At 48.9% G+C, this 12,988-nt stretch overlaps 1 protein-coding gene across 1 annotated transcript; it reads left to right on the plus strand.

Moving 5' to 3' along the window:
* Positions 1 to 10,482: 10,482 nt before the first annotated feature.
* On the plus strand, positions 10,483 to 12,988 carry LOC103649869 (beta-1,2-xylosyltransferase XYXT1). The gene is made up of 4 exons (XM_008675567.2): positions 10,483 to 10,769; positions 10,852 to 10,917; positions 11,028 to 11,090; positions 11,540 to 12,988. The coding sequence occupies exons 1-4, from the start codon at positions 10,658 to 10,660 to the stop codon at positions 12,694 to 12,696; spliced, it is 1,398 nt and encodes a 465-aa protein (XP_008673789.1). The 5' UTR covers positions 10,483 to 10,657; the 3' UTR covers positions 12,697 to 12,988.

Below are 12,988 nucleotides of genomic sequence, written 5' to 3' on the forward strand. Positions count from 1 at the left end.
ATTGTCGTTGTCGCGCGGCGGTGGAAGGAGTATCATGTCGTAGCTGCCATCGAGGGACATGAACCCAAGACTCCCGAAACGGAGCACCGTCCCGGGTTGGAGAGGTTGTTGGAGACTGCCCATCTGGAGCTTGACGGGAAGCTGTTCGTCAACACGCAGCAGGCCCCTACCTGGCGCGCCAACTGTCGGCGTTTCGAGACCGGGGGGGTCCCTGGGCCGACGAGTGAGTGTCGCCGCGCGCTCCAGCCCAGATGGGTCGAGCGCGAGGGCGAGCGCGAAGGGGGGAGAGCGAGGCGGCCGGAGACCGGCGTGAGAGAGGTGGGAATCCCGCGGCCTTCGTGTTCGTCCCGCGCCCAGGTCGGGTGCGCTTGCAGTAGGGGGGTTACAAGCATCCACGCGGGAGAGGGAGCGAGCGGCCCCAAGTGAGCGCCTGTTCCCGTCCTCGTCCCCACGCGGCCAACCCTCTTTAAGAGGGCCCTGGTCCTTCCTTTTATAGGCGTAAGGAGAGGATCCAGGTGTACAATGGGGGTGTAGCAGAGCGCTACGTGTCTAGCGGGGGAGAGCTAGCGCCCTAAGTACATGCCGTCGTGGCAGCCGGAGAGATTTTGGCACCCAGCTGGTGTGATGTCGTGGCCGTCGGAGGAGCGATGGAGCCTAGCGGAGGGACAACTGTCGGAGCGGTTGGGTCCTTGCTGACGTCCTCTTGCTTTCGTAAGGGGGCTGAGAGCCGCCGTCGTCACAGAGCATGCGGGGCGCCATCATTGCCTATCTGGCGGAGCTAGCCAGATGGGACACTGGTCTGGTTCCCCGTGGCCTGAGTCAGCTCAGGGTAGGGTGATGATGGCGCCTCCTGTTGACGTGGCTGGCCTGCGCCCTAGGTTGGGCAATGCGGAGGCTCCTCCGAAGCCGAGGTCGAGTCTGTCTTCCGTGGCCGAGGCCGAGTCCGAGCCCCTGGGTCGGGCGAGGCGGAGGTCGTCGGCTGAGGCCAGGGCGGAGTCCGAGCCCTAGGGTCGGGCGAAGCGGAGTTCGTCGTCTTCTGGGACTTAACCCGAGTCTGAGCCCTGAGTCGGGCGGAGCGGAGTTCGTCGTCTTCCGGGACTTAGCCCGAGTCCGAGCCCTGGGTCGGGCGGAGCGGAGTTCGTCGTCTTTCGGGACTTAGCCCGAGTCCGAGCCCTGGGTCGGGCGGAGCGGAGTTCGCCGCCTTCCGGGACTTAGCCCGAGTCCGAGCCCTGGGTTGGGCGGAGCGGAGTTTGCCGTCTTCCGGGACTTAGCCCGAGTCCGAGCCCTGGGTCGGGCGGAGCGGAGTTCGCCGTCTTCCGGGACATAGCCCGAGTCCGAGCCCTGGGTCGGGCGGAGCGGAGTTCGCCGTCTTCCGGGACTTAGCCCGAGTCCGAGCCCTGGGTCGGGCGGAGCGGAGTTTCCTATGGTGCCTCCGGCGGGGCCTGACTGCCTGTCAGCCTCACTCTGTCAAATGGCACCGCAGTCGGAGTGGCGCAGGCGGCGCTGTCCTTCTGTCAGGCCGGTCAGTGGAGCGGCGAAGTGACGGCGGTCACTTCGGCTCTGCCGGGGGGCGCGCGTCAGGATAAAGGTGTCAGGCCACCTTTGCATTAAATGTTCCTGCGACTTGGTCGGTCGGTGCGGCGATTTAGTCAGGGTTGCTTCTTAGCGAAGGCAGGGCCTCGGGCGAGCCGGAAATATGTTCGCCGTTGGAGGGGGGCCTCGAGCGAGACGGAAATCCTCCGGGGTCGGCTGCCCTTGTCCGAGGCTAGGCTCGAGCGAGGCATGATCGAGTCGCTGAACGGACTGATCCCTGACTTAGTCGCACCCATCAGGCCTTTGCAGCTTTATGCTGATGGGGGTTACCAACTAAGAATTAGGAGTCTTGAGGGTACCCCTAATTATGGTCCCCGACAGCTCTCTTTAGAACAAATAAAATACGAAGGATTTTTGAATGATTCATTTCCTACATAAAATTTTTTTATGTGAGTCTTTGGAATTTAATCCCATCAATTCCTTTGAAATTCTTATGGATTGCTTTCCTCCATACAAGTTTTTGGCAGAAAACAACAAGAGGTCCAATCTTTTGAAAAATTTTCTATGAATCTTACCATTCCATTCAAATTCCTGCATAGCATTCAAAGGCTAGGTGAAATTTTTTCCCGCGTTCTCAATTCCTATAGGATTGTAATTCATAGTCAACTCTAATATTGTGTTTTTCCTATTCCTGTGTTTTTCATATTTCTGTGTTCCAAAAGGAGCTTAGATGTTGAATTTCTTATATCTTTGATTGCGAATTAATAGCATATCACTACAGTAAACGGAACAACGTCCGACGGCCAAAACCGTCGGACATAAGGTTCAAACCGTCGGAAATAGGTAATGTCCGACGGCATTAACCTATCTCCGACGGTTTTAAGCCGTCGGAAATAGCGTAATGTCCGACGGCCGCCGTCGGACATAAGCTATCTCCAACGGCCGCCTCTGCCCGTCGGACATAATAAACGCCAACCGTTTTACCTGTCAGCCTGTGGGGCCCACAGGCTTATGTCCGACGGCCCGACACTAGGCCGTCAGACATAACGAGGGCTTATGTCCGACGGTATATAACACCGTCGGACATAACCATGTCTTATGTCCGACGGCTACCACTAGGCCGTCACACATAACAAATTACAAAATTTACACAAAATTCTGTTTTTTGAAAAATCTAACATTTACAAAACAAAAACAGATTTCATGCACATATACACATTCACATTCACAATCACAAATATACACATTCAAATAAGTATTCACAATCACAAATATTCTCACATAAATATTAACATTCACAAATTTAACATCAACATATAGGTCCGACGGTTGTTGCAAACTGAAATTGTGTCTCACAAACAAGTGTTGCAAAGTGTTTCATAAATTAACATCACGACACATCAATCATATCCATCGCCTGGATGGTTCGAGTAGCCACCTCCTCCGGTTGGACTCTGCGTGTTGAAAAGGTTGTTCACCCACGAATGTGTCGTGTCGTCTTGACCAGACCCATCTCCAGGTGCGGCAACTGAAGCGGGTGGTGTCTGAAATCCCTATAACACAAGCACATGAAATAGTAACCACTCAGTTATTCATTTAAACACATAAGACATCTATGAACATGTCACACACGCATATGTGTACATACCATAGGGAATTGTGACAGAGGCGGAGGCGGAGGTGGAGGCGCCAACATTGGCATTGGCAGTGCAAAGTCCGGAGGCGACATCCCATATGTCGGCATCGGGACACCCACTTGTTGGGCTAGTTGCTACAAATTATATACAAGTCATTGTTGAGCAAATAAGATACACATCAAGTGTTTTGCAAAATAAGCTACAAAATGTTACTTCAACTTACCGAGAGAAGAGCTTGATTTTGGGCCTGGAGGCTTGCATAATACTCGTCCCTCTTCTTCTGGTACTCGGCTGCTTGTCTCTGGTATTCAGATTGTTGCCTCTGGTACTCCAATTGTTCCCTCAAGACTGATTGATGGTACTCTGCCTATTGACGCAACACTGCAAGCTCTATCTCATGGGCAGATGATCGTGAACGGGACGACTGTGAAGACGACGATGTGGATTGTCGTCCACGGCGTCTCAGCTCTCTGGAATCAATCGTAGAATCAAAAATACCCAACCTACAAGAGTGAACCATGCACTTAGTATAGTAACTCATGGCTCAGTTGAATCGCAAGCATATGATGACAATTTTGAAAACCAAATCAAATAATCTCACCGTCCATGGGCTTGTCCTCCTGCGCTAGCATATGCTGCCTGAGGGTCGATTGGCTGGCTCCTCCAATCGTACTCCTCCCCATGGAGTTGAACCATCTCCTGCCCATACGAAGCCTGGAGGCACAAACAATATCAAATATAAGTGCATAACCCCTATGCCCTTGCAAACAATATCAAACACATAATACAGTATCAAAAACTCACTAGACGGTCGGTGGTCGTCTGAGTGCATAACACATCAGGATTCTGAGGATCAGAACCCCTATGCCCTTGCATATAACCTCCACATCCGTGGGCGTACGGCCGGATTTGACTTCCTGTACATAAAAGTTATAATGACACATTTCTATGTGATTCAAAGTTACGACAAACTGTGACTTACCATTCGCTTAGCCAAGCGCACATGACCATCACCGCCGTAGTTGTGGAACGACTGAGTCCCACGGTTTCCCCTGTTCCTTTCGGAAATGGCACGAAACTCAGGGGACGCCCACCATCTGCACAATGCCCGATAACCATCTGATCGGGTGGCCATCCACGGCACCGACACCTACATGAAAATTTTTAAATAGAGCAAGCAAATACATGGCTTCGTGCGATATGAGAGGCAACAACCTGTTTACCTCTAGGTATTGTTCCTCCGTCAAGTAAATTGATGACCACTCGGCCTTGGTATTTGGCATCGGTCGATCATCAGCATTTGCTCTGTACCATGCCTTTATAGCCTGAATTCGTGCATAGTACATTGCATCTGCAACGACATCGTTCGCGTTATACTCAAACACGTAACGAGCGTTCATATCATATGATCCATCGTCCAGCAACTTGTACCGTTTCTGCAAAAAAAATAGTGTTCTCATAAAAGCAAACAATATGGAATAACTAAAATAGTATAAACAATTCATACCCAGAATGCATCCCAAACTAGTGCCTGTGTGTTGCCAAACGTTCTACAGACACCATAGCGATAATGCTCCCAAGTGGTGGCGGGAACAGACTCGCCAGTAGGCAAAGTCACAAGACCAGGCCAGTGCAGACGAACAAGATTACCAAGGACCATGTTCACCTGCCTGTAGTGTCCTGTGCCTGTGAACGAGTCGTCGATCCAAGTCCTGCAAACAGAAAACAATGTAGAAATTAAAACATAACTTTCAATAACATTTAAGCAAAGATATGTCACTCACTTTCCACTAGGCTTTATCAAAACCCGAGATTCGGGTGGAAGCTCTGGAGGTGGTCCAACAAAATGCAGCTTCCTCGTTCTCTTAACTCGAGAAGTTCCAGACCCAGCTGCGGAATCTCCACCAGCCCCAGAATCCCCACCAACGTCGTCTCCAGCATCATCTCCCACATTATCTCCACCATCATCTTCAACATCATCTCTTGCATGATCCTCTACCACTGGTTCCTCAATTTCAGCATCCTATGAAACAAATAACTTACATCATACAATATTAAGTAACTCAAATAATGTAATTTAACAACTAACTTACATCTTGTGGAGGCAAATGTTCTGCCAGCGCTCTCCGTCTGCTCATGGTAGAACCTGTGCCCTGAAAAACTGAATCCTCACCCTCGAGCTGCTCCTCGAGCTACTCCTCGACCCAAGCAAACTACGAGCAAAAGACTTCATTTTCTTTGACATCCTATTTTAACAAAAACAAGTTATTACATAAATCGACAATAAAATAATAAAATATGCAATAAAATAATAAAATATGCAATAAAATCATGATCCATACTCGTCAATCGTAATCGTAATCAAAATCAGGATCTAGTTGCTTTCGTCGATTTAATGGATGCCAAGTAGCTTTCTTCTTTCTCGTCACTCGTTTTCTTTTTGGAGGAACCTCTACATCATTTTGATCGCCTAATAAAGATTCTTCCAACATTTCAGTTTGTACATTAAACGTGCTTGTAAGTTCTTCGTCTTGGAAAATCTCAGCAGCCCCCACTTCCTGTTCGATTTGACTTTCAACATAACCAGCATCACCAGGAGCATATAGTCGTTCACGAGGATTAACTTTGTACACTACCCTCCAATCAACCAAACCGTTTTTCTTAGATGGATATGCCATATAATACACCTGCTCGCATTGGTGGGCAAGGATTATAGTGTCGTGGCCTTTTAATCTATCGTTGTGTTTGACTTCCACCATGCCATATTGATTTTCTCGCGTTGTATTTGGAGAAAACCAATCACAATCGAAGAACACCACTTTGAGTTGTTTATCTCCAAAAAACTTGTACTCGATTATATCATTAATGACTCCATAGTAATTAGTCACCTTCCCTTCATCATCGACAGCTCTAGTTACAACTCCGGAGTTTGTCATGGCTGCTAGAGGATGATCATCTTCGAACCTTGTGGAACAGAATCTAAAACCATTGACATCATACCGACCATAACGTCTGCCAGTTACTGCTCCTAGGGATAATTGTTGAAGGTCCGGGTGTATATTGTCATTTTTATCTACATAATCTCGAAACCAACACAAGAAATTAAGTCCCCCATCTTTTCCCTCTCGACGAATCTGGTCACGTTCACAGCCAGAGATGCAATTTTGAGAATCAAATTCCCTGTTAGTACAAGGAAACAAACCTTTTAGTATCACAACAAAAAATCTAGCGACAATGACTAAAATAAAGTTTACACTTACAGGAGAAACTGACTCATCTCTTCCATGTTGTTATACATGTAGAGTAAAGCAGTCTTCCATTCGTCGTTGGTGAAACAGTATGTTGTGCTGGGTCCTACAGTTTTGCTCCTCCATTGAAAAATTTCAATATCACTAATAGGGGGCTCGTCGACATGATACCGCAACGTATGGGCATTGACATTGTGTTCCTCTGCAAAGTACAGGCTCGTGAACGATGCTATCTCTTTGTATTTGAATTCTTCAGCGATGCACCCTTCAACTCGTCTCTTATTACCAACCATTGCACGTAGCTTCTTTAGTGTCCTTTCGATGTGATACATCCATCTATATTGCACATGACCTCCTACCTTAGCTTCGTATGGTAGGTGAACAAGTAGATGTTGCATCGGATTGAAGAAACCTGGTGGAAATATTTTTTCAAGTTTGCATACCAAAATCGGTATTTGTTGCTCAAGCTTCTCCATCATCTCTTTCTTTATTTCTTTGGCACAAAGATGTCTATAAAAGTAGCTTAGCTCCGCTAATGCTTTCCAGACATCATTTTTTACAAAACCACGAAACATAACAGGAATGAGTCTTTCCATTATTATGTGGTAGTCATGACTCTTCAACCCAGAAAACTTGCCCGTCTTCAAATTCACAGACCTTCTAAAGCCCGCGGTGTAACCATCTGGGAACTTTAAGTTTTTCAACCATTTCATCAATTGTTTCTTCCTTTTAGGTTTAATACTGAAAGGAGCACGTGGCTTCTTCTGATTCTCTCCTATCTCCATAGTTGGTCTTCTACAGATTAAGGCCAAGTCTTTCCTTGCCTTAGGGTTGTCTTTTGTTTTGTCAGTGATATTCATGCAAGTGCTGATAATGCTTTCACCCATATTTCGTTCCTGGTGCATGACATCAATGTTATGCATTAGAATCAAGGCTTTCATATAAGGGAGTTCCCATAGACCACATTTGTGAGTCCAATTATGCTCGGTTCCATAACCTTCAAAACGATTTCCATGTTCGTTTAGTTTCAAATCATTAAGTCTCGCGATAATCTCTGGACCACTTAGACGCTTGGGTGGTCCCCTCGTCACAATCGTGTCCTTTTTAAAAGCGTTCCTATCGAACCTGAACGGGTGATCCTCTGGCAAAAAACATCTATGGCAATCGAAGTAACATATCTTTCCACCAAACTTTAGTCGAAAGCATAAAGTGTCTTCAACGCATATCGGACATGTCAAAATCCCATGACAACTCCATCCAGCAAAGATACCATAAGCCATAAAATCATGAATAGACCATAAAAACGTGGCTCTCAGGTTGAACTTCTGTTTCTTGTAACAATCGTACGCCTCGACTCCTTCCCACAAAATTTTCAATTCTTCAATCAGGGGTCTCATCATCACATCGATCTTTGTTCCAGGATGATCCGGACCAGGTATTACAAGACACAAGAAAATAAATTCATAATTCATGCAAAGAGCTGGTGGAAGGTTGTATGGAACAGCAAAGACGGGCCAACATGAGTAGGACGTTGCAGTTAGATTGAATGGCGAGAAACCATCTGTTGCCAAACCGAAGCGAACATTCCGCACTTCATCAGCAAAGCTGGAATCAAAAGCATCTAGTGCCTTCCATGCATCTGTATCAGCTGGGTGCACCATGACATTTGGATTCTCACGTACCCCTTCTTTGTGCCACCTCATGTGTCTGGCTGTATTCTTGGAGATGAACAAACGTTTCAACCGAGGTATAAGAGGCATGTAACGAAGCTGCTTACGTGCAATCTTCGTAGTCACGGTCAAACCATCGTCGTTTTCAACCTCAACGAATCTACGCTCACCACATACAGTACACTTCTTCTCACCCGCGGTCTCCTTCCAGAAAAGCATACAATTATTTTCACAGACATTGATTTTTTCGTAGTCCATACCGAGCCCAGATAACAGCTTTTTAGACTGATACATGTCCTTTGGCATCTTGTGATTCTCCGGAAGTACATCACTGATCAAGTTCAAAAGCTCCTTGTAACAGTTGTTTGAGAATGCAAACTTAGACTTAATAGCCATAAGTCGAGTCACAAATACAAGGACGGTCACTTTTGTGTGCTCATGCAACGGCTCTTCGGCAGCTTTAGGAGCTCGAAGAACTTCTGAACCTCAGGTGTAGCTGGATCCTCAAACTCGGTGGGTTGACCGGGGTTCTCCGAATCGACGGTTAGAAGCTCATGGCGTACATCGTCAAGCATCTCTTCCATCCTATCGTAGTCCTCCTCTTCATGTGACTGAACTTCCGATACAATACGAGAAGGTGGATCCTCACCGTGGTGCACCCACACCTCATAGCCTGGCATATAACCGTTCTTGCAAATCACGCCCCTATATCTGTAGGAAAGGATAGGTCCTAAACCCACCCAGGCGTGAACGACGAGCCCGTGTTTATGACAAGACATGTGGTCGTGCGAAATTTCGGCAGCATAACCCCGCTGTTCTCCAATCGCATGCCTAAAAATGGTGCAATTGGAGAACATAGGGGTTATGCTGCCGAAACTAAGCAGGAGCACATGCCTTTGTCATAAACACGGACTCTGTCGGTCACCCCGAGGCTGTCCAATAAAGGGACAATTCCGGCCCAACATACCTCACATGCGTCGCATGTAAGGTGTGTTGGGCCGAAACGGGTGACGCCTAAGTTTCGTTTGTTGACACTACGATACACTATGAATAACTAGAATCATCGTTAACCATACTAGATACGAGATGTTAACTTAATTAGTTATGATTACTAATTAACCACACTAATACAATAGCCACTAATTAACCAAACTAATACAATAGCACTACAAAAAATCATTTCACGGGACCCTAAATCAAATAAAACAACCTTATTTCCGAGGGCTTAATAATTACCCTCGGAAATTAAAAGTTTAAATTATATAGCCACTAATAAATAAATTAAAACAAGCTAATTTAATTGCATAATTAAATTAAGCCGTCGGACATAACAAAACTAAACATTGCTACTAGCAAACAATATATGCATATACAAAATTATACTAAACATTATAAAATTCCTTACTTTGCCGGACGATTAGCTGGTGAAGCGGACGCCGGCGGGGTCGGGGCGGGCGCCGGTGGCGTCGGGGACGGGGGCAGAGGCTCCGGCGGCCGCGGACGGCGTCGGGGCGGCTCCGGTGTCGCTTGGGCGGCGGTGGAGTTGCCGGTCGATGTGGACAGAGGATCGGGTGCGGGCTGGGCGTCGGGACGGGGCTGGAGGTCCCCGGGAGAGGCTTGGGCGGTGCTGGTCGACGGCGGCGGCTCCTCAGCGATGGTGGCGGCGGCGGCTACGCATGCGAGCGGGAGAGACAGAGAGAAATGAAATTGACGCGAGCGCAGGGGTCGGTTAAAATCCATTAGTTCCGACGGCCACCTAAGAAATCGTTGGACATAAGCTTATGTGCGACGGCTGTCCGACAAGCCGTCAGACATAAGCTTATGTCCGACGGTCCGCCTGCTAGCCCTCGGATATTCTCCCTTATGTCCGACGGCGGCTAGCGGCCGTCGAACATAAGCTTATGTCCGACGGTCTCCTAGGCAGCCGTCGGACATAAGGGAGCCGTCGGACTTGTATCGTTTTACTGTAGTGTATAAAATCTACACTGCAATTATGTTTTTATGTTTTTAACATAGAGCTTGTAAAGATTTATAAAACGTTAGCATAAAATTTGCCCTACATCTTCCTAAATTTGGATACGAATTCAAATTCGAATGGTTTTTCACTTGTTTTCGTTATACGAAGAAACCAATAAACAAAAAATTTATACAAAATTTTATCCTTATTTATATAATGTGCTTAACCACAGAACTAAAGATCACTACTAAATTCTATGAATATCTATTTTACAATATTAAATTTATCGTTTACGATCCATTTTTAGTGGAGAGGACGACTCACTTGCAGAGATCGCATTAATGAAGCTTCGAAACAGCTCTGCATCCGAGTTGACGCAGAGGCCATAAACTTCAGGACACTAGGAGTAACTAACTAATAACGGAGACATTGTTCGGAAAATAATAATGAAGGAGACCCGGATCTCGAGAGACAAGAGCCCTGCTTATTCCACCGTCTGGGTTAGCCACGTACTGGAGGTCGGCCGAGAGAGAGACGACGACGACCACCACTAGCAGCACGCAGCAGCGGCAGAAGGAGGCGGCTGCTAGGTGAAGCTCCCCAGGGAAGAGCATGAAAAGCTTGGTTCAGAGCCACATCAACGTCGGCGTCATCGCCGGCGTGCTCTTCGTGCTCCTCACCTACCTCGTCGTCTCGCAGCAGACTGCCATCAGCCGCCCCAACGGTAATCAAGGAACCATTCGCAACAATGTCACGGCGTAGCCGATTTTCTTGGCTAGTTTTCTCATTGCTTAAGTGACCTGCAGTTGTCACTACGGTAGCACAATGGCTCTCGAATAAGCAGCAGATCGGAGGAGGTCCCGGTGAAAAAGGTGAGCACTTTTACAGCACGGAGAAGACTGGAACTGGAGTCGACAACAACCTGTACATAGTAGTCATGCCATCAACTGATGATTCTTGCTTGTTGTCGATTAATCTTCAGTTGTCACTACGGGAGAGCAACAGATCGCGGATAAACAGCTGATTCAAGGCCCAAGTAAAACAGGTAATTAAGCACCCCAATCGAATTTTCGTCATGATCAATTTTTCGGACACCGAGAGTCTAAAGTCGTTATCGTAAACCGGGGAAAAAAAAGAATTGAGCTTGTTTGTATCGAAGTAAAAGTGTGGGAGACAGTGAACCGTGTCTCCCGATCCAGAAACCAAAATTTACCTTATATTTACCGTAGCTAAATAGCCAGTGAAATTTTGGAGGTGTCTGGCCTGGTCAAATAACCTTTTTAAGATCAAAATTGCTTGCTGTAGCCGGTTCTCCTAGAAAAGCATAATCGGATCAAAGAATTTTGGCAAATCTGAGAAGGAGCTATAGACTTCACGACAATTGTGACGGAGATCTGGCTTTTAACATGGCAAGAAGACTAAAGACCAGCACCTTTTTCACAAAAGTGTTGAATTAATCGCTGTGAATCTTCTGGTTTCCCTGCCGTGCAACAGAGAAGGCCAACAAGGTAGTGTGCAGCACGGAGGAGCGGTTGTCTGACTACTGCGAGGTTGATGGCGACGTCCGCGTCAACGGCAAAGCCTGGTCGGTGGACATCGTGCCGCCCTCGGGCTGGTCGGAGCGGCGGGAGTGGAAGATCCGGCCGTACTCGCGCCGGAGCGCGGCCAACGTCGACAGGCTCAACGTGACGCAGCTGCAGGACCCGGCGGCCGCCCCGCCGTGCACGGTGACCCACCACGTCCCAGGCGTCGTGTTCGCGCTCGGCGGGTACTCGGGCAACGCCTTCCACGACCATGCCGACGTGCTGCTGCCGCTGTTCCTCGCGTCGCTGCGGTACGGCCGCGAGGTCCAGTTCCTCGTCATCAACCGGGTGCAGCCGTGGTGGCTGGGCAAGTACAGGCTCGCGCTGCGGCGGCTGTCCAGGTACGACGTCGTGAACCTCGACGGCGACGCCCACGTCCGGTGCTTCCCGCACCTCACCGTGGGCCTCCGCCTGCACAAAGACTTCGGCGTCGTCCCCGAGTGGGTGCCGGGAAAGCGGCGCGTCTCCATGCCCGACTTCACCAGGTTCCTGCGCGAGGCGTACGCGCTCCCACGCGGCGCGCCGGTCAGCCGGGAGCCGGGCAAGAGGCCGCGGCTGATGCTGATCCAGCGGCAGCGCTCCCGGAGGTTCCTGAACGGGGAGGAGATGGCGCGGGCGGCGGAGGCGGCGGGGTTCGAAGTCGTGGTGACGGAGCTGATGTTAGACGCGGCCGTGGACGAGCAGGCGCGGGTGGTGAACTCGTTCGACGTGATGGTGGGCATCCACGGCGCCGGGATGACGAACGAGGTGTTCCTGCCGCCCGGCGGGGTGCTCATCCAGGTGGTGCCGTGGGGAAAGCTGGACCTGATGGCTAGGATCGAGTACGGCGAGCCGGCCACGGACATGGGGCTCAAGTACCTCTGCTACAACGTCACCCTGGAGGAGAGCTCGCTGCTGGAGCTGCTGGGGCGCGACCACCCGGCGATCAAGGACCCGGATTCCGTGCACCGCAGCGGCTGGGCTGCCATGTACGACATCTACATGACCAAGCAGGACGTTCGCCTCGACATCACACGCTTCGCGCTCACGCTCGCGGAAGCCATGGACCACCTACGCCGCCTGCAGTAGAGGTCTTGTCTTGATTCCAGGAACTCAGTCTGCGTGATCTGCTTCACTGCTTGCATGGAGATGGGGGTATATCACTACATCTTTTCTTTTCTTTTTGATGGTTTGTATTCGTGCAAATTAAGCGGCCACTTGTACATGTCGCTTACGTTTCTGTAATCCTTGTGCTCTGTAGTCTATAGTGTTGGTGGAGCCGCACCACAAGATGCATCGTTGGCCTATATATATTGGTTTGCTCGAGTACAGCAGAATTAAGCCGTTTGATCGGATCTTTAATTAGCCAAGTTGTAGATCA

The sequence above is a fragment of the Zea mays genome, chromosome 3, assembly GCF_902167145.1.
Source record: "Zea mays cultivar B73 chromosome 3, Zm-B73-REFERENCE-NAM-5.0, whole genome shotgun sequence".
Classification (NCBI taxonomy): domain Eukaryota; kingdom Viridiplantae; phylum Streptophyta; class Magnoliopsida; order Poales; family Poaceae; genus Zea; species Zea mays.